Below are 18805 nucleotides of genomic sequence, written 5' to 3'. Positions count from 1 at the left end.
TCCCGATTTGGGAACCGGCCAGTGTGTACCCTGGGTTCCCTGTTGTAGCCCAGTTCAAACTATGCTCGTGTCTCCCCATCCGGGGTGCCCAGATTCTTCGCTCTCAATTCATATTCGTCTTTGCCCTTCAGGCCAGCATTTCTGCCCCGTCGCCAAAACAAGAACCCGATGGCACCAAGTAGTGCAAGACCAGCAATGACAGCTCCAACTGCTATGCCTGCTTTCGCCCCTGTTGAAAGACCACTACTACCACCACTCGATTGTTCAGACGGTGGGCCAGTGAGACCGGTGTTTGATGGAGAGAAGCTGGAGCTGGGCGTGGGCGCATTGAAATCTTCGCTGGTCACGTTGAAGCATGGGACTTGTATTGTAAAGTCTTTGGTCTCGACGAAGGTCTGTTGAAGCATCAGTTCCTACACTCCACTCTTGTAGAACAGGGTACGAACGATATCAGCGCAAGCGAAGAACGACTGGTTTCGGCCATCGTTCTCGCCTTCGAACTCAGCCCAGTACTCTAGTTGGATAGTCGCATTCTGGCCAGCAGAGACATTGTCAAGTGCATCAAGCTTGTAGCATTGATGGCCTGGATCTATGTCCGTGGTGTTGGCGACCACTTGGTCGCTGAAGTCGGATTGTGATTTTGGATCTTAAAGGATGATCAGCTCACATAACTTTACACGAAACGACAGTGACTAGTCTACTCACCATTGCCGACCGCAAGTCTGAATGCTACGAACCACGCATCGTCGGCGATACTAAGTGCTACTTGTCCTTGCTGCAATGGGAACACTGTGCGATTTGATGGGCCAACTGCACTTCCGCAGGGTGCTGTGTTGTCATGTGCGGCATCCCAGATCCGATCTGAGGGCCACATAAAAGCTACCGGTCCCATCTCTGTGCCTTCAGCACCTTCTCCATGAGTCTGTGACGAGACATGATCAAGGCTGGAAACGAAAAGGATGAGCGAGCAGAGGTGTCGGAGGTGTGTGTGCATGATTGCGATATGCGAGAACACAAAGGTAACAACCCAACAGTGACAGATGCGGCTCCCATCCGTCTATATTACCACAGGCGGGGCTACATACATGCTGTCATGTGCAACCCACGAAAGGATCTAGATGACGAGACTGTTCTAGCACCACCGAGTCGCGTGTTGCATGTGCCAAGTCGCTCAACTATTGAGTTTCTGCTGGTACTCCAATCACCGCATCTTTTCAGACAGAGTCATTGTGCGACCCAGCCATCAGCGCCGCTTCTCCCTGTCAATCGAGTTCTTGGACAGCTTCGTGTTCGGAAGCTGGGCAGACAATAAAGTTATCTGATTGCGCTAGAGACGCCCCCGCTTCGGACAAGCCAATAACGCAAGGACGCGAAACCTCGGAAGAGCTAGACGCTCACTTGGCATCAGCATCTTATCAGCCCATCTGATAAAATTCTGCATCTCCGACGTTCGGCCGGTGTGATATATGCCGTGTCCAGTCCACTTTGCTCGTGTTGCTCCGACTTCGACAAGCGGGACAAAGTCTTGGGAATTAGAAGGTATGCATGTGATTGAGCTACAAAAAAGCCATGTTCCCAGTTCCTGCATGTTGTGTTAGTGATCACTTCAGAACCATTTGATTGTGCCCAAGCCAACCTCACTCTCGTTTTGAACTCTGAAACATTGCATATCAAAATGCTCGCACCTAAATTCCTTGTCGCAGGCTTAATTGCCCTTGCCAGTGCCTCAATTCATCCAGAAGACATCAAGTTTGCCGCGCTTCTCAAGCGTCAGGCTCCAGGCACGCCCTCGTACAATTGCCATGATAATTGCGGTTGGTCTTTCGATATGTCTGTGCAAGCCTTAACTGACCAAATGATAGGCACCGCCATAAGCCTCTCGCGCCAACCTAACAAGTGCGAAAACGACGCATTCAAGACCAACTACAAGAACTGCCTGCAATGTGCTGGCCCCGACAACTACAACATCTGGCGCATGTATGGCAATACGTTGAGTACTGCTGGCGCAAGCTGTGGATTGAGCACCGAGCCATTGGCGGGCAAGCAGGATGATGTTGGCCCGGCAGTGCGTGCTGGTAGTAGTTCGTCGGCTGGTGCTGCGTCGGCGACATCTGCTGCAGCTACTCCAGCTCCAGCTCCAGCTACTGTAACCTCGAGTGCTGCATTGAGCTCAGTCTCCGGCTCTCCTGTTGCAAGCGGGAACGCGACAGCGAGCTTCACGAACGTAAGTGTAGTTCGGCGATATTTTGAGTAGTAGCTGACCAATATTGTAGTCTGTTCCTCCTCAGCAATCGATGAATGCCGGTACTCATATTGGTCCGGTCGGTGTACTTGGCACCGTTGTTGTTGGCGCCGTTGTTGTTGGCGCGATGGCTGTGCTGTGATTAATATAAAAGTTAAGTAGCTAGTGAGTAATGTAGCATATGTATATATGGAGATCATGAAATGAGACACTCTCAGTTTTTATTCAGGCGAGGATTAAGCAAAGTCGTACTAGACCAGACCAAGACAGTCGCAATATTTTCACTTAGTTTGTATCGTTCATTTACGAGCAGACAATAAACACTGGCAGCTCGCCAGTATTCACCTGAGCTACCGTAGTCTCCGAATAGTAAGCGTACCGTATACTCTAGAGAATGGGAGTTATGCTATGCCTAACAAGGTAATGTCCGAGGACGGTAAGAGGCTATTGGCTGGCCTTAGATGCAGGAATTTGGCTGCTCTACTGACGCTCGGATACTAAAGTATGAATAGAGGAGGCTTGTGGCAGCAGTTGTGTACGTTCTTGTTAGGAACTCTGCTATCTCTATACCTTGCGCAAGTTAGGCATAGCAAAGCTTTCAATATATAATTCATTTAGGATCTTATTTTTCTCAGCCCTATCTGTGAACGCTAAATTACCTTACTAGGCCTAGTAAAATCCCCAATTCCCGCAACGAGTCAGAGCTTGGAGTTTTCGTCTTCGGATAGTAGCGATACGGCGTCGTTGTACTGCGAGGTTGTATGCTTTGACATTTTGGACAGGCCTGTGTGGGGCAGGTAGGGCACTCCAGTGGATAGTCCCACACGTCTTGACACCTTGGACACACTGCGTAACCGAGGAGTTCGCGGAACGAGCATCCATGCAAACAGAACAAGCTTTGGAATGTTCGGCTGCCTGGGTGTTGGCTGTTGAAGTCTTCTTGACGCTGCCTTTGCGCTACGTGTGCTACCGCCTGTCGTTGGTATTCCGCTACCAGTCTTGCATCAGCTGCTTGTCTGCTTCTTCTCTGCTGCTCTTCCTGTTGCTCTCTGAGGATTCGTGCTCTCATCTCTTGCTCCACCCTCTGTTTCTCCAGGCTTGCTTGCCATGCGCGGTCTTTTTGCTTTCGGGCTACCCGTATGGCTGCTTGATCCTTCTCCCAAGCCTTCATTGCCTCTCTATCCCGCCTCTCTTGCTCCGCCTGCTGCCACCTTAAGAACTCGGCTCTTTGTTCCCGCTCAACCCTCGCCTTCTCTTGTCTCATCCGGAATTCTCTGGCTCTAATATTGTTCTTGATAACTCGTATCGTAAGCTCATCGCTGCGAATGGCAGCATTGATGTCTTCTTCTGCCTCCCTGAATTGGATTACAATTCCTGCGATCGTCGCGTCCAATTCTCTCTTCTTAGTCTGCAATAGCTCAGTGCGCTCCTGATTCGACTTGTTGAGCACTGCTACTTGTGCGGCTTCACTCAGTTCTTGTGTTTGCGAACTCGACGCGGCTGACGGCTGCGCTTCCCTCCTGCTTTCTGTAGACGCGTACTGGTTTCGAACGGCTGGGTAGAGTATATTATACGCTCGGCGTTTGGCTTCGTCTTTCAGCGTCTCGTAGGCTCGACCCAGCTATGTCGTATGTCAGTCGTGGCCAATGCAATGTATGATCTCAAGCGTACCAGTTGGAAGGCTTGCGTCGCATGGGGTCCGGGATTGCGATCTGGGTGGAGCTTGAGTGCCAGCTTCCTGTAAGATCGAACGATCGCCTCAGGCGTAGCATTACACGTCACCCCCAGGACAGTGTAGAAATCTTCCGTGGTCGGTAGTTGAACGATGTTAGGGGAATGAGTCTATTTTCCGTAGATCGTGATTGAAGGGGCCGGCAAAATGTATAAGGAGGACCTCACTAAAGTCACATGATCCGAGTAGAGGCGAAAGTGAAAGTTTGGGTGTTCTAATAGGGCTACGGGGAGCGTAAAGACGAATTTGGCTGTAAATCGCCAAGAACATGGAAATGCACTTAAGTTCATTGTGCTTCAACCTCAATGCTGGCACGGGTCTGCTGTGTCCTTACCCTGATGAATAGGGATGATGTGCGGTGTAAGGGAGACAGGTTAGCGATGAAAAGCGCAACAAAATTGTGACGTCCTCCACGAGCCACCCATGGTACCGTAGGTACGAACCCAACCTGGAGTGCATATTAGCCTGCCCCGCCAAACAAGCAATAACATCACTCACACATACGCCTTCTTTTTCCAGTAGGAGCACACCCATCTCTGATTCCAACCAATTAAAGTGCATTGCAGCCGCGAACACGGCGTGCGCCTTGCGCCCTATGATGCAGACGAAGGAGCCCCCACGAGAACCTGCGACAATGGGAGATCTATAAAAGAGCTCTTATGCTCTTCCTAATGGCAGACATATCATCATGGCTGTCCCTAACCGCGGCCCGGACACAGAATTATCACCGCGCCTTCACCTCGCCTCGGCTATCCGCGCCGATGCCGCTCTTGTCAATACATTAACAACTTTCATAAATGAAGGTTATCGCTACTTGACACCCCGAGAGTGCAACACGTTGGGACGGGGTCTACGGCGGCGAGCGCCTGTCGCAATCCCATTCGATACACGACGCTCTCGGTCATGATGGCATGTTCGCCGTCATATACGATGTGCACGACTCTGCCACTCCAATTGCGTGCGCAGCTGCGAAGCGCTGGGAGAGCGATCTAGATGACTACAGTGCCGCCGATGAAGATGGTTGGGAGATTTTGATGGTCGCGACGCGGGTGGGATGGATGCGACGAGGGCTTGCAGGACGATGTGTTGACGCGCTGGTTGCGAAGCTGATCAGCCAGACACGTGAGGACGAAGCGCGTGAAGACGGCCATGCGAAGGTGAAGATATGGATTCACGCGGTCGAGGACTTGAACGGGGCATATTGGCAGAAAAAAGGATGGGCGGTCATAAGAGCGTACGAAAAGCCAGCTGGTCACTGGGGCTCGATCTTGGGGTATCGGCTTTTGGTGATGCTACGGGAGTTCGGCCTGCGTTGAGCAAGTGTGATGAATACGCATTTGCAGATGTCTACAGCAGCACGTATGAGTATGACGCGTCGATGAGATAGTGGATGTTGGTCCCGCAAGTGCCTGGCCAGGGAGCCCGAGATTAGCGTCTGCGGTGTCATGCCCGTGTAGACGCACAACTCTACAACGATCTAATACGGACATTCAGCATCAAATTAAGCCATTCTCGTGAACGCAAATCGTAATTTTGAGCAAGTTCAGCGCTCCTTATGATGTTTTTTTCTAAAAACTGTCTTTGTAAAGACTTCAGGCTCCCCTCCCGCCCGTTTCGTGGCTAAGCTGATACGTTAACAGTTATTAGAAACTTTTTGAATTATGAAAAGAAGATATAAGAAACTTTCCAATAATTGGCAATGATGAAAATTTTAGGTCATGCTCTCCTCATCGCACCACTCCTTGTAACCCTGATCACCTCGTCTCACCTACATCTTTCCCGATTTCGACCAAACCTTTACCTGACCGAACGATCTGTACAACATCATTCCCTTCTTCTTCATTTTGGCCGCCCCTTTAAGCGTGTTAGATACTCCAATCGTATACACAGCGATACCCTTTTTGTCAAACTTGACTGGGACTCGGAAAATGTTCTCAAGCAAGTTCTTGTAAGCCAGAGGTCCAATTTGCATCTGCCCCGGAGCAGGAGGTAGAGCTTGACCTTTTGCAGCTTGCTTGTTCACCTTCGGCTTGATCGGTCCGGCTGCCTTAGTAGCTGGGTTGAAGGCTTGGTAAGTCTGGCGATTTGGTGGAGGTGCAGTGGCTGAAGGATTGTAGGCTTGATACACTTGATTGTTTGTTTTCATGTTTGGTCTTATCGCAGAGGTAGGTGGTGCAGCCTTCTGATTCTGATTATTCAATGGTATGCCTGCGCTCGGAGGGTATTGAGGTCTCTGACTGGTGGCAGGTGCATGGGCGCCGCGCGAAGCAAGTTTGTTAGGCTGAGACGCTATTCCAGGTTGGCCTCGAACGTTGCCTTGGGTAGGCTTCGGATTGAACTTTTGCTTGCCTCGTGGATCCGGATGACCGCCGCTCCTCAACTTTGGAGTGTCTTTTGGAGGTGCACATGAAGGTTTGTGCTTCGCATTTACCGGCGGACGGGGATGACTGACACTGGCTAACGACGGGGCTTTGTTTGAATTTGCTTGCGGAGCCGCATAGTATGTATCAGGTACTGGAAGCGCATGGTAACTGTTCGCTGGCGGATAGGCGGTGTTGGTCTTGGGTGCCACAGGGTTGGGCTTCGGCTTCCTCAGACCAAAGAACGAAGACTTCTGCTGAGTCGGCGCTGTCCCAATGGAGCGGGGGGCATTTACCGCAGGATTGGCGTTTCCTGCATTGTCTGTACGTCCAGTATGATTCGGCGTCGACGAAGGGAGAGAGTAGTTTGCACGTGATGCAGGAGCCCTGTCGATGCCCTGGAACGAAGGAGTGTAAGCCAAGTACGATGTTGAAGGTGCGTAGTCGAGATTGGCTGATACAGGAGCATAGCTCAGATTCGTCTCAGAGAGATCATAGTATGCGGCTGATTGGTTGGTTGAGTCATCGTAGTACGACTCATCGTGTACGTAGTTGTTGTGATTGGTAGACTCGTAGTTGATGTAGTTGATGTTAATGTTGGTAGTGGCAGCATTTTCCGCAGACCTGTCATTGCCGGAAGCCTTTTCTGCATCCTCATCCTCTGCCTCTTCCTCACTTTCGTTCACATCCTCATAGTCGTCGTCGTTGTCTTCCTCATCATCTTCGTCATCATCTTGCTCGCCGTCTTCACCATCATCTTCCTCATTGTTGTCACTGCTTTCGGACTGTTGCTCTTCTTCACTCTCTGAGGTGTCATCTGAATCGCCAGTGGGCTCAGCGTCAAACTGTACAAGATGCTCGACTTCGTCGTCCTCTACCCATGGAGCACCTGAGGCATAATATGTGCCGTTCTCAAAATTTTGGCCCGTTTCCTCTGAAAGATAGGAGTAATCAAGTTCAAACTCGGCCATGTGGAACGTGGTGGTGAACGAGAAAACTGGTTTGGGGCTGTTTCAACTACAAGATCGAAGCTTAGAAGCTAAAGGAAAGTTTGAAAAAGGGGCGCGGAGGCCTAGGTTTGAGCCTTTGCACCCGGATCAGAGTTGCGCAAGACGTCGCTTTCCGTCCAGCGTGATCCATCGTGTCACTGACCGGTCAACACTTTCTATCAGCATTACCGACCACGCGTCGCTCATCCGGACTCCTTTGAGAACCCAGCGATTGCCAATGAAATTTTGCGCGTTTTCCGGCATCTCTGTAAGCGCTGCATACGTAATGCCGTTGATGCAGTGGTTGAGCACTGTGAGGTAGTACGATGCTACATAGGAACCGCACTGAATAAATGCGGCTACCACCCTTGTACGCGGGATTGTGAGCAAAGTTAGCGGAACCACGTACGTGTATTAGCTTCAGAATCTCAGCAAGCAGTAACAATCTTTCCCGAAGATCTAAGCAAAGTCGGAAGCCTCACGTGATGCTAAGTCAGAGGCAGTAAAGCCTCGGTGCGTGTACTGGCGCTCCAAGACCATATTTTGGTTGCGAAGCGTTTCCAAGTAACACCCAGTGTGATATCAAAGCAAAATTTGAAAGACAGTAATTCATTGGACAATACATCTTCATTCAGGATGAGTGGCGGTTTCTTGCTCGCGAGTCTCTGCTGTGCCATGAGCCTCTTAGGTAGCATCAAGATAACATCAGACACGATCGATGTGAGAGTGTGCGACCTTCTCGTTGTGCTCGCTCTCATCATCTGCAAGCTTGTTGTCCGTCGTGTGTGATTCCGGAATTTGGACCGACCGCTCGAAGCCGAAGAGCTGGTCCATTTGATCCATGCGCAGACCTTTGGTGTCGTGGATGAAGAAGAAAGCATAGACACTCGCGGCAATCAACGCTGTGGCGAAGAATACATATACGCCCCATTGCATGCTTGTGTACATCTGCGGAAGTGCCTTGGTGACGACCAAAGTCCAAATCCAAACAGATGCCGCAGCGAAAGGGACCCGAGATCGACCTCAGTGATGACGGGAAGATCTCTGCAGAGATGATCCATGGAAGTCCATTGGCACCGAAACTCTGTCATGCAGCGGTTAGCTATTCTCAGAATACAATTCAAAGGTTTGGACGGGTACATGGTGGCTGCGCTCGATACTCGTGATCAAAATTCGATCGCATCGTGTAACGCCACTACCATTCGCCGGGAATTCACTCACCCATGCAGCTCCAAAGATCATAATCATGGCCGTTGCTCCCTTTCCTCCGGCGACCGTCGAGTCGGACATTGGGTTGGCCAACCGTTGGCTTACCGAGTGCGATGTATATAGCCAGGTAATACTGACAGAATGCGCAGATCAAGGACGATACAATCCAGGGCCACTTGCGGCCAAACTTATCGATGAACCAGGTGAAGAATATGATAGATCCAACGGCTTTAATGATACTCGTAAACACCAGTCCAAAGCGTGACGTCGCTCAGTCCGATCGACGTGAAGATGGTTGGTGAGTAGTAATTGGATGGCCGCGGCACCACTCCACGCCTGCCACATGAACATGAGGAAGACGAGTAGGAAGCGGTTGCGCATGCCCTTTGTGCTTCCCTCCTTGGCGGCACTCTTGATCATGCGACCGAAAGTCGCATGCTTCTCATCCCCAACAAGATGAGCTCGCTCCTTGGCAATCTCAGTCTTGACAAACTGCACGTCCTGCTGGATGTATTCGTGGTCCTCCGGCAGGTTACGGAAAAAGCTGTAGACCTTGAGAGCGTCGGCATCACGACCGCGCTTGAGCAACCATACAGGCGACTCCTTCAAGAATGGGATCATGATGGCGAGTAGTCCGGCTGGGATAAGCTGTACGGCCATTGGAATTCTCCAAGCGGTGGACTTTGTACGATCCATGTTGTGTACGATGCCATAGTTGATCCAGAATCCAATGACGGCTCCGGTCTGGTAGAATGACTCGAAAAATCCGGTAAGACGACCACGAATGGCGGGTGGGGAAATCTCAGCAATATATATTGGCGAGACGGCTGCGATACCTCCAACTCCCATCCCAGTGAAGAAGCGGCCGGCATAAATAAGACCGAGCTGGTGGGTAGGAACAGTGCAGAAGACGGCGCCGATGATAAAGATGGTATCGGCAATGATGACCGTCATGCGACGTCCGAGAAGCTCGAGTGCAGGGTACATGAGCAAAGCACCGACTAAGCCTCCTGCAGAGTCTAGGGACGTGAATTAGCATACCATTGGCCACTCTGCGAGTCCTCCTCGGGATATGTGGTAAGTCTTTGAGATGCTTTACGCGTCGCAAGTTATGTCGTATAATTCCAAGAGACTGTGAACCTACAGATGGATGTGATATTGCTATTGACTTCATTAATCTCCGCTTTGGTTTTCTGAGATGGAAGAAGTCCAAAATCGCGCTTGAAGCTCTCGTGCGTGATCGTTGTTCCGATGAAGGCAGAGTCTGCTAGCTAGTTAGACCCAGATACAATTGAAGGCTGGTGTCGGAGTGCTGACCATAACCATATGCAAGCACGCCCATAGAAATCACCAAGGCTGCCATGTACACCTTCCAGTTGTACTGTTCAGTCGGTAAGCATGAGTGTCATCCATGATGATGACCGTGTTGTATACTCACGACTTCAGGAGGCGTTGGCCTATCTTCTGGAGCCCTTGCGAAACCACCCATGATGACAGAGATACTAGAGCACTTCGACAAAAGTAACAGAGGGTTGAGGCTGCACTGATGCTGATCTCAAATCCGGGGTATCACGGTCTTCTTATGCAAACATGAGGCTCGGAACCCCAGAGTTTCTCGCTTCTCCACAGTTCCTTGTCACTGGGGCAGACGACCGGGGTGTTACTTCCGAGAAGACGGGTCTTGGACGCGGATGTCGACGTAGCGACATGTCGGAGGCCATCAGGATTTTGCACGCCATGCGACGACAAGTATTGACACCATGCGACGCCTTTGGCATGCTCCGGCATACAAAATGGGGACGGGAGACTCCAGTGGGGACTCCATGTGGCGTTCAGGCCCCATGGGACGCGAGACGAGGCATAACAGAGTCGTGGAGACGGCAAATGCGCCCGAGTCATCGCGTGGGCTCGCAAGCGCTAGTATGAGACAGGCAAAGGTACTGCTCTTTCCGGCCCAAGTGCATATCTTTCCGACATAGCTTTGCCGACAAGAAGCGACTGCCAGTCGATACTCCCAAGCTCATGCGATGTCGCCGTTGGTGGGTCCCATACACTCTCCACACTTCTCCAGAGAAGTCGCGCCTTCGGAATCGTCGGCTTTAGATTCGGAACGCATCGAACAGCAGAGGAATTCATAATGGCGTCTATCCGCTCTTCGAGCTTTGGGATTTCCAGGCCCCTTCTTGATCTTTTGATACTAGCTGAAATACATATCCACAATCTTGCAACATGCCTTCCGCCGAAACCTTCCCCACAAGCAATGGCCAGAGCGACTACTCGTTCGCTCCCGGCATTCACGTCCCTTCTCTGACATGGTTCAAAGATGACGAGACTCAAGAGATCGATTGGGACGTTCAGGAGAAGCACTTCGAGTTTCTCATCTCCAATGGCCTTCACGGTATTGTGATTGCTGGCACGAACGGAGAAGCAGCAACGCTTTCATCAGCAGAGAAGATGCAGTTGGTTCAAACGGCACGCAAAATTGCTCAAAGACTCGGACGCGGTGATCTACCTATTACAATTGGTGGTGTGGCAGGCTGCACACGCGATACCATCCGCCAAACAAAAGAGGCCAAAGAAGCTGGCGCATCAGCCTTCCTCGCACTCGTACCGTCATACTTCCACTTCGCCATGAACCAAGAAGCGATCGTCAGCTTCTTCAAAGAGCTTGCAGACGCTAGCCCAATCCCTATCGTCATCTACAACTTCCCGGGTGTAGTTGCAGGTCTTGAAGTGAACTCTGAGATGCTCGACATCTTGGGCAAGCACACAAATATTGTAGCTGTGAAGCTTACTTGCGGTGGCATTGCGAAAGTAGCCAGGATATCGGCTAGCTTCAAGAAGAGCGAATTCGTTGCGCTTGCTGGGCAAAGTGACTGGTTAATTCCAGCGTTGAGTGTCGGAGCTGTTGGAACGATTACTGGCGTCGCGAACTTGTATCCCAAGGTAGGCATCCCAACATCATCTTTGTCCCTCGATCGTACTAATGGTCTTTAGACATGCATTCACATGTACAACCTCTACCAGCAAGGCAAGCACGACGAAGCATCCGCACTTCAGATCAAGCTCTCGGTCACAGAGTGGGGCTTTGGTAAGGGCGGTATCAATGGCACCAAATGGGTTGTTGCAAAGAAGAGGGGATACCCTGAGGCGAGCGCAGACTGCAGGCGGCCATACCCCAGATACACAGATGAGGAGAAGAGGAAATGGGTTCTCAACCAGGTTTCTGGACTGGACGAGATCGAGGCTTCGCTTTAAAAACCTAGATCAAATTATATGCAAAGAGCGAAAAGAAATCCAGATTCAATGTTGTGACTACGTAAAAGTACTATTCCTAGCGACAATCAGGTCTTTTGATCGCAGTGGTAGCAACCACAAATCAAGTTGGGCTGACGAGGTTCAGCAGGAGAACGGTTTAAGTACCGTATCGCTGAAGTGAGTTCGCACTGTATCGTTCGCAAGCGATGCACTTTTCTTAGCCTCATCCGTGTCGAGACTGTTGCATTCTTCTGTCCAATCAACTTGTTTGGTGAGGATATCCACAGAGCTATTGATTTGTTGAAACATTGCATCGACGTGTCTATCATAGACGGCGGTGTTTTTGATACGGAATAGTGCTCGATGGGTCCTACCCGAGCTCTGCTCCCAGGTATTCATTAACCCATGTGCCGTCGCAATGGTCTCTGGTCTAAGTCCTTGTACCTTACCGTACCAGTTCCCTGTGGCAACTATGTTGTCACAAACGGCCCTCGTGGTGCTCAAGGGAGCGACAGCTATATGCTTGTCAACATATATCTGCTCGTATATCGTGACGTCGGTGCAGGGCTTGAAGTTGCCGAACTGAGATCCACTAAAATCCAAGCAATATATTTCATTGGGGTTGGCATCAGAAGTAACCTCAAAGATCCAGTGGCTTAATTGCTCTATTGGTGGCCAATGGGTGGGACGAGACACCTCGATGGAATCCTTCAGATCGAAGTTCACTTCTTCGTACAAATGACATACTAGTCTTGTTAGCCGTAAATGGGAGTGCAAAATTACTACTGCAGGTTCTCACCTGCGAGGGAACGCGAACAAGGTACCTGGAGCTATACATGGGGCCTTGCTGTTACAATTGAAGCATGGTGATACTGTGTATAGCTTCAGGCTATTGGATACCCTTACTACTTTCCGTCGTAGTTGACAACCTGCAGAAAAGCGCCGGCTGTATGTAAGCGATCGCTTGGTCGTCCAAAAGAGAGTAGTCATGTCCGGCTACAAACTCCGTGACTGTATCGTACCGAATTCGATATAACATCCCGTTGCACAAGATTTCGCCTTACGTTGGTGCTTTTCTATGCGCGCTTCTCTCCGGCAGTTCGACTCGTACAGGCTAATTGCAAAACCACGTTGCACAATATCTCCGTTGAACTATAATATCGACCGACAACCCAGGGTCGTGCATCGCTAGGAATAAAAGCGAATATCGCCGGTCAGATACTGACAAGGGTGACGTTTTCGGCTCCACCTTCAATCTCGACATTTTGGATTTCGATTGAGTTAGGGAGTGGCCGATTGAGGCTGTACAATAACCAAGCAAACTTACATGCACTTCATTTGTCGAAAGAATGAGAGGAAGAAAGTATTAGTCAAGATTCAAATTGCTGGACTACCTGGATATTGTCAGCAGGTATAAAGGCAGTGGAGAAGCGGTTGTCCCTGTTCTGCCTCAGTATTCTGCATTACAAAAATGTATCTATCTTTTTTCGCCTGCATAATCGCTCTTCTTCCAGCATGTGCGGTGGCTGCACCGGTCGCAGCTCCTGTCCTTCCGCCAGCCGGCGGTGTTAGTCTATCTTCCCCTGTTGTCGATATGGAGGGCAGTGGTTGCAAGCAAGGAGATGCGCACGTGGTAATTGCTCGGGACAACTCAGCTATGACGATTATCCTCGACAACTTCCAGGCTGCCGACGGTCCAACTGCTGGAAAGATCAAGAGTCGTGCTTTCTGCCGAGTGACCATCGGTATCAACTCTCCTGGTTGGGCCTTTGATATTAGCTCCGCCGATTTTCGTGGATATGTCAATCTCGACACTGGCGCTGAAGCAAGCCTAGTCTCGAGGTGGAAATATGTTGACGCAAACGGGGTCGATCTGAAGGGCAAGGTAGGCAGCGAAGTCTAAGCGCTTGAATAGAACAATTCGCTAACCAATGAATTTTTTAGGGAAACATCCACAAGATCGTTACCGGCCCATTTAGCAACGATTTCCTCCTGCATAAAGATGGCGAGCTCTCCGGTAACGAGGCTTCAGTATGCCAAAAGAAGGATGCGAAGCTTGCGATCAGTCTGTCCGCAACTGTGACATCGAATACAGCGACCGCCAACGGTTATGTACAGGGAAGCTCACAAGACTTCGCCTTCAGCCAGATATTGAATCTATCGTGGAGGAAGTGCTGAACGTGGTATGTTGAGCTGCAACCCGTCTCTGCATAGTGTGATACAGTTTTGGTCATCTGATGAGCCTACCAGACCACAGCATATATAATTTTAGTCCTCCAGAGCTGGGTTGAGGACAGGTCGAACGTATGGGATGTGCAATAACGGGACAGCTGCGGCAAGTGGGGGCTCGTATTGACGTAATAAGTTAGTAGCGTATTCGCGTCATTCGGCAACTGGGGGCGCGCCTCACCAATTCCTTTCTCCTGCAACGTGCAAATCATCAAAGCCCATCGCATACCGCTCGCACATGCTCGCTCATCACGCTGAACAATCTCAATCAATCGCATATAATCCAGTGTACCTAATTGGAATTGTTCAGCCCTCACCCACCTAGGTAGTGTCCACGAGCATATACCCATGTTGCCCTGACAGAACTCGATACGCAGCCGAAAGTGGGAAAACAAACTCTGAGCCCATAGAGCTGCATCGCAATGAAAGGACCTGTCGCTTTATGGCCAAAAACATGTGTTCCTGATGCTGTCTATGGTACAAAGCTGGTAACCATCGCAAAACCACCGACGCACCATCGTTGGTGTATACTAACTCCTGCATTAGCGCATAGTCAAGGCTGAAGGTGAAAAGCAGCCAGACATTCGAAAGCTGGAGCTTCATCAAGCGCTGTATTGTCCACATCTACCGGGTGCAGGACACGCTCAAGCATTCAAAGCGTCTTGGACCAACTGACGATATTCGGAGCTTGTCCTAATCGAGGACATCATATCATGAACACAAGTCCGCAGAGATACCAGGTGCGGCGTCGAAAAGCTCTTCCGGCAGACGGAGCATCTCCGGCGGTGTGAGGTGTGACCTCAACATCCATTCGTCGAGGCCCAACTGCAGATGATCCGCGGCGAGGAAAAGAAACAGTGTACGGAAGACCTCCCGAGGCCTTTCACCCGCGCGCAATCTTGGAACTTGCTCTTATGATATCCCGAAGCCATACACATTCGGCTGACCCAAGCGAGAGGTTGGTATACCTCCGCACGTAGTTTGGCGCTGCCATTGGCCTGGGTTGGAATGCCGTATGTTCGACCTGTCGGATCCAGGATCCATCGCTTGCCATGAACAGAGGCCACAAGCTGAAGCACTCGATGCTGCTGCGGATCTTGTACGTGGCGATTACCATTCGCGTCTGCGCAGCGTAGTACACCAGCTCTCGGGGCTCGTAGCATGTGGAACTCCGCTTCCTCGACTCTTGATACAGGCATTCCTAGTGGTTGTAAGACTTTACTCCGTAGATAGCAGCGCAATTGCTAAGTCACCCTTGAGCATTTGAGCAATGAAGTCATGCAGATAGGCCAGAGCGTGCTCGCTACGACCAACACCGAGGACTGCGTGTCTATCCGAAAGATCTGGTAGCATTTCTGCCGGAAATGGGAACAATGCCTGGTTTGACACTCGTAGGTTGTTTGAACCTTCGGAAACCATCACGACATCACTGCCCTTGGGCAATGCTGCTAATCTTGAGCGTATAGGCGCGCTCAGAGAAGACATAGAAGATCTCTCGGAGTGTACTCGCCTGGAAGCAAGTCACGGAATTCACGGCCATCGTGTTTGCGGAAACCAGCCAACAAACAACGGTCCTGGTGGGGAGATTCAGGCCCATAGCCCGACAAATCTCGCTGCAGTATGGGACCATGGAACATGCCGGGCAGGTTATTTTACCCTCATCACCACATGTCGCACAGGGCTTCGGCGCGTTTGGGTTCATTTCTGCGGCTGTTCCATTCGACGAATAAGGCGCACGGGTACGGATTGTGGCTTTGCGGCCGAAACGTGAGTCTCATGATGCAGGAGCTGAGAAACAAAAAGACAAAAATCTAACAGATCGCAGCCAGCGACTCACAGTTGTTTCCAACGGCCATGCTGGTGTCTGTAGTAGCAGTGTCAGCCTTGGAATCTGAATTATTAAGTGATATCGTCATACCGGTGTCTGTACCAACTGAGACGCTTGGAGTAGCAGCTAGGCGGAAGTGTACGAAGAGTACGCAAAAAGATTGAAGATAAAAAGTCCTTGGACAAAGGAGCGTGGTTTCTGAGAAAGAGTCTGGCACCAACAACGGCCTGTAAAGCAAGCAGAGGAAGAAGGAAGGATGCGGCACAAGGGCAGCGGGAGTTTGTAGAAGATCAAATGCTCACGGAGCAAATGATGGATTTATACCCAGCCTACAGGATCTGCTGTTCGGCAAACAACCAAATAATCACCCAGTGAGAGGGCTCGAGGGCTGCGCCTCATCGCCGGCCATGTATTCCGGGAGACGTAAGAGAGGCAATCGCCAGACTCGTTTTAGTGGCAATTGCGATACTCAAGCGGTCAGTGATTGCAAGGGTACAGATTGAGACAGAAACAATTGACTGTTATCCGCAAGGTGAGTGCCACGATGACATTTGATTTCGGGGACATGCTGCACTGAATTTGCAGTGACCATGCTGTGCGCCAGCAAGACCCCGATAGCCAAGTGTGACATTGGCGGCCACCCTACTGAACACAAATGTACGTGGATAGCATGACAGGTTCTAGATGTGCGTTAGGAGTAGGCTGGCCTCTGCTTGTTCATCAGTAAGTCGTGGACATGAAGAGGCTAAGATATGGACCATGTTTCAAGAACTGACATTAGGTTTCGCTTGCCCTCATCCATGCACGCTTTTGTCCTAGAGCGCCTACATGAAGAACGCCAATGTGCGGCAGTCCGTTTCCCGGCGTCGTTTGGTGTTCTGGAGATCATCGTGTTGCAAATCCGATTCCAAACCATCCCTGCTGAACATGGTCCTCGTCCACTCGCGCAGCACAGTGGCATCGCATGCCGAAACGCACGCTCTCTCAGAACTGTTTCTAAGAGCTAAGATCACAGCGAACCGAGCTCCGGTCGGAGCTTACTAGTACATCATGTTCGCCTGTCCTCAGTTCATCTTGTCGTGAGCCTTTGTGAGTTCACCACTTCTTTGCTGAGATAATGCGCTATGGTCTTGCCAGGTACGGCCGACAATGTAGCACTGGTGCTACATCGATCTTACAAGACCAGAACTTATTCAATAATATCTAATACGATGGGCCCGGGTCAGACAAGAGACGGAATGAACGCTGGCGGCAAGAGCGAGATGGAAAACGCGAGGAACGAAGGCAGCGGACGTATGAACCGGAATGCGACAGACCCGTTACCCACAATATCTCACGCACAAGGGAACATTCGCCCTGCTTCGCTTCGGCAACGGCTAAAAGCGACTTCGAGTATCTCAGCTACACCTGCTGTTACCATGCAGGGGTCGCGGAACCAGACCTACACATCAGTCACACAATCCAAGAACTCGACCGCAACCGGTGTCGGTAGGCAGGCAGAATTGGACACCGTCCCTATGCCAGGAAAGAATCAAATCATGCCCAAGTTGAACATTACTTCTATTGGAAATTTACCCGCGGCTGCGATAGGGCGACCATTGCCTGGTAAGAATCAACCAAGACCAATACTGGATGGTGTTGCCGCATCCTTGACTCAGCTGGTTGAGCCAGAGCCACTGTCTACACTCAGTTGGTCATCGTCGAGCTCATCTACTTCGACATTGTCGTCTTCACTGACAACTTCATCGCCAATCTCGACTTCAACACCGATCTCGTCTTTCGCCACTCTTACAATGTCCCAGTCAGGCAATGGACAAGCGCCTATCTCGTCTGTTATTGTATCCAGTTCGCAAGCCACTCTTGTAGCCAGTTCTCTCTCTACAACGCTGTCGTCTATTCTCGTGGTCACATCAATCATCACCGCTCCTACTGGACAACCAATCTTAAATGGCTACCGACAATGCTGAGCTGCGGCAACGGGGCTAGATTGGACGCCATTGGCGAAGAACCTTGTTCATTATCCTTGGGGCCTGTGGTTAAGCTTCGTCACATCTCATAGTACGCTCCCCGACTTACCAATTTAGGTGCTGCCGCTCTCCTCATCGCTTTTGGAGTCGTCGTCATTCTACAAGTGAAGAAAAAGCATGCTCGTGAAGCACAGGAGCGTCCCGCTGAGCCAGATTTCGACTACTTCAGGAATGACGGCAACCCCAGCTTCGGCGAACTCAACTTCACGACAGACGCGTCTGTCAGCAACAACACTCGCAACTCTTTCCATGACAACCCATTCTTGACCGAAAGCGAGAAAGCCATTGTGACGCGAGCTGTCACGCCTGACGAGGAGCGAGACGTGAGTTGCACAGACATATCTTACACCATGACCAGACACTAATCAAAACGCAATAGTCGCACTCGCATCTTTCCATCTCTACGTTCAACGACGACATCAAAGCTTTCATCGCGAAATCGCGACGCCTCACGTATAAAATAAGTCCATGATCTGTACGCCAGCGCGCAAGCACCAGAAGTTCAGACCAATTGTAAATACACCAATACCCGTAGATAGCCCGTATCAACTACTTAATGACCTGTTATCCACTGCGTCTCATCTGCACCTGCAACTCAGTGTTTGAAACACGCAACAACCGCGTTCCGAAAACCACCCCCAGCCATCCTACCAAACAAATCCCGTTTCGCCAAATTGTCACACCTTCTAAAATAAACTTCCCTCTCCGTAGCCTCCCGTCAGCAACTAAATCCCGCAGTCTTGTGTTTTTTTTTTTCTGCTCCCTTGTTTTTGTCCGAAAATCATGCAGCGGGTACCCTACCCTTCCCGCCCCGCGCGCCGAGCCTTTAATAACCCTTGCTCAACACCAATTACTAATGCAAACTAGTCTAGGTTGGCCGAATGGAGGGTAGTCAGAGCTAGTGCTGCGATCGATGGTTGCGATTTTGGGA

General features: G+C 50.6%; 15 protein-coding genes across 15 annotated transcripts; 6 read left to right on the top strand and 9 right to left on the bottom strand.

Annotated features, from left to right (window-relative positions):
• Window positions 1–59: 59 nt before the first annotated feature.
• On the bottom strand, window positions 60–994 carry SNOG_03847 (hypothetical protein; the record flags this gene model as incomplete). Its single annotated transcript, XM_001794341.1, has 3 exons — window positions 60–413; window positions 447–583; window positions 706–994. The coding sequence occupies 3 exons, from the start codon at window positions 992–994 to the stop codon at window positions 60–62; spliced, it is 780 nt and encodes a 259-aa protein (XP_001794393.1).
• A 681-nt stretch (window positions 995–1675) lies between these two features.
• Window positions 1676–2384, top strand: SNOG_03846 (hypothetical protein; the record flags this gene model as incomplete). Its single annotated transcript, XM_001794340.1, has 2 exons — window positions 1676–2224; window positions 2274–2384. 2 exons carry the CDS (start codon window positions 1676–1678, stop codon window positions 2382–2384), a joined length of 660 nt encoding a protein of 219 aa, XP_001794392.1.
• A 556-nt stretch (window positions 2385–2940) lies between these two features.
• On the bottom strand, window positions 2941–4508 carry SNOG_03845 (hypothetical protein; the record flags this gene model as incomplete). The annotated part of the gene is made up of 5 exons (XM_001794339.1): window positions 2941–2991; window positions 3090–3863; window positions 3914–4084; window positions 4309–4422; window positions 4473–4508. The coding sequence occupies 5 exons, from the start codon at window positions 4506–4508 to the stop codon at window positions 2941–2943; spliced, it is 1146 nt and encodes a 381-aa protein (XP_001794391.1).
• Window positions 4509–4662: 154 nt separating this feature from the next.
• On the top strand, window positions 4663–5290 carry SNOG_03844 (hypothetical protein; the record flags this gene model as incomplete). The annotated part of the gene is made up of 2 exons (XM_001794338.1): window positions 4663–4746; window positions 4802–5290. The coding sequence occupies 2 exons, from the start codon at window positions 4663–4665 to the stop codon at window positions 5288–5290; spliced, it is 573 nt and encodes a 190-aa protein (XP_001794390.1).
• Window positions 5291–5742: 452 nt separating this feature from the next.
• Window positions 5743–7305, bottom strand: SNOG_03843 (hypothetical protein; the record flags this gene model as incomplete). Its single annotated transcript, XM_001794337.1, has 2 exons — window positions 5743–6051; window positions 6490–7305. The coding sequence occupies 2 exons, from the start codon at window positions 7303–7305 to the stop codon at window positions 5743–5745; spliced, it is 1125 nt and encodes a 374-aa protein (XP_001794389.1).
• A 723-nt stretch (window positions 7306–8028) lies between these two features.
• On the bottom strand, window positions 8029–8259 carry SNOG_03842 (hypothetical protein; the record flags this gene model as incomplete). Its single annotated transcript, XM_001794336.1, has 1 exon — window positions 8029–8259. One exon carries the CDS (start codon window positions 8257–8259, stop codon window positions 8029–8031), a length of 231 nt encoding a protein of 76 aa, XP_001794388.1.
• A 423-nt stretch (window positions 8260–8682) lies between these two features.
• On the bottom strand, window positions 8683–9519 carry SNOG_03841 (hypothetical protein; the record flags this gene model as incomplete). The annotated part of the gene is made up of 1 exon (XM_001794335.1): window positions 8683–9519. One exon carries the CDS (start codon window positions 9517–9519, stop codon window positions 8683–8685), a length of 837 nt encoding a protein of 278 aa, XP_001794387.1.
• Window positions 9520–10122: 603 nt separating this feature from the next.
• On the top strand, window positions 10123–10670 carry SNOG_03840 (hypothetical protein; the record flags this gene model as incomplete). The annotated part of the gene is made up of 2 exons (XM_001794334.1): window positions 10123–10452; window positions 10512–10670. The coding sequence occupies 2 exons, from the start codon at window positions 10123–10125 to the stop codon at window positions 10668–10670; spliced, it is 489 nt and encodes a 162-aa protein (XP_001794386.1).
• Window positions 10671–10761: 91 nt separating this feature from the next.
• Window positions 10762–11790, top strand: SNOG_03839 (hypothetical protein; the record flags this gene model as incomplete). Its single annotated transcript, XM_001794333.1, has 2 exons — window positions 10762–11478; window positions 11530–11790. 2 exons carry the CDS (start codon window positions 10762–10764, stop codon window positions 11788–11790), a joined length of 978 nt encoding a protein of 325 aa, XP_001794385.1.
• Window positions 11791–11931: 141 nt separating this feature from the next.
• Window positions 11932–13054, bottom strand: SNOG_03838 (hypothetical protein; the record flags this gene model as incomplete). The annotated part of the gene is made up of 3 exons (XM_001794332.1): window positions 11932–12536; window positions 12855–12904; window positions 13017–13054. 3 exons carry the CDS (start codon window positions 13052–13054, stop codon window positions 11932–11934), a joined length of 693 nt encoding a protein of 230 aa, XP_001794384.1.
• A 207-nt stretch (window positions 13055–13261) lies between these two features.
• Window positions 13262–13968, top strand: SNOG_03837 (hypothetical protein; the record flags this gene model as incomplete). Its single annotated transcript, XM_001794331.1, has 2 exons — window positions 13262–13675; window positions 13735–13968. The coding sequence occupies 2 exons, from the start codon at window positions 13262–13264 to the stop codon at window positions 13966–13968; spliced, it is 648 nt and encodes a 215-aa protein (XP_001794383.1).
• Window positions 13969–14730: 762 nt separating this feature from the next.
• Window positions 14731–15438, bottom strand: SNOG_03836 (hypothetical protein; the record flags this gene model as incomplete). The annotated part of the gene is made up of 3 exons (XM_001794330.1): window positions 14731–14844; window positions 14967–15235; window positions 15273–15438. 3 exons carry the CDS (start codon window positions 15436–15438, stop codon window positions 14731–14733), a joined length of 549 nt encoding a protein of 182 aa, XP_001794382.1.
• Window positions 15439–15445: 7 nt separating this feature from the next.
• SNOG_03835 (hypothetical protein) lies at window positions 15446–15559 on the bottom strand (the record flags this gene model as incomplete). The annotated part of the gene is made up of 1 exon (XM_001794329.1): window positions 15446–15559. The coding sequence occupies one exon, from the start codon at window positions 15557–15559 to the stop codon at window positions 15446–15448; it is 114 nt and encodes a 37-aa protein (XP_001794381.1).
• Window positions 15560–15717: 158 nt separating this feature from the next.
• On the bottom strand, window positions 15718–15875 carry SNOG_03834 (hypothetical protein; the record flags this gene model as incomplete). Its single annotated transcript, XM_001794328.1, has 2 exons — window positions 15718–15830; window positions 15857–15875. The coding sequence occupies 2 exons, from the start codon at window positions 15873–15875 to the stop codon at window positions 15718–15720; spliced, it is 132 nt and encodes a 43-aa protein (XP_001794380.1).
• A 1390-nt stretch (window positions 15876–17265) lies between these two features.
• Window positions 17266–18603, top strand: SNOG_03833 (hypothetical protein; the record flags this gene model as incomplete). Its single annotated transcript, XM_001794327.1, has 4 exons — window positions 17266–17339; window positions 17519–17685; window positions 17932–18197; window positions 18586–18603. 4 exons carry the CDS (start codon window positions 17266–17268, stop codon window positions 18601–18603), a joined length of 525 nt encoding a protein of 174 aa, XP_001794379.1.
• Between the last annotated feature and the right edge of the window lie 202 nt (window positions 18604–18805).

This window comes from Parastagonospora nodorum, assembly GCF_000146915.1.
Source record: "Parastagonospora nodorum SN15 chromosome Unknown scaffold_5, whole genome shotgun sequence".
Taxonomy (NCBI): domain Eukaryota; kingdom Fungi; phylum Ascomycota; class Dothideomycetes; order Pleosporales; family Phaeosphaeriaceae; genus Parastagonospora; species Parastagonospora nodorum.
The sequence above is the reverse complement of the archived record's forward strand: the minus strand, read 5'-3'. Positions and strand labels throughout refer to the sequence as shown.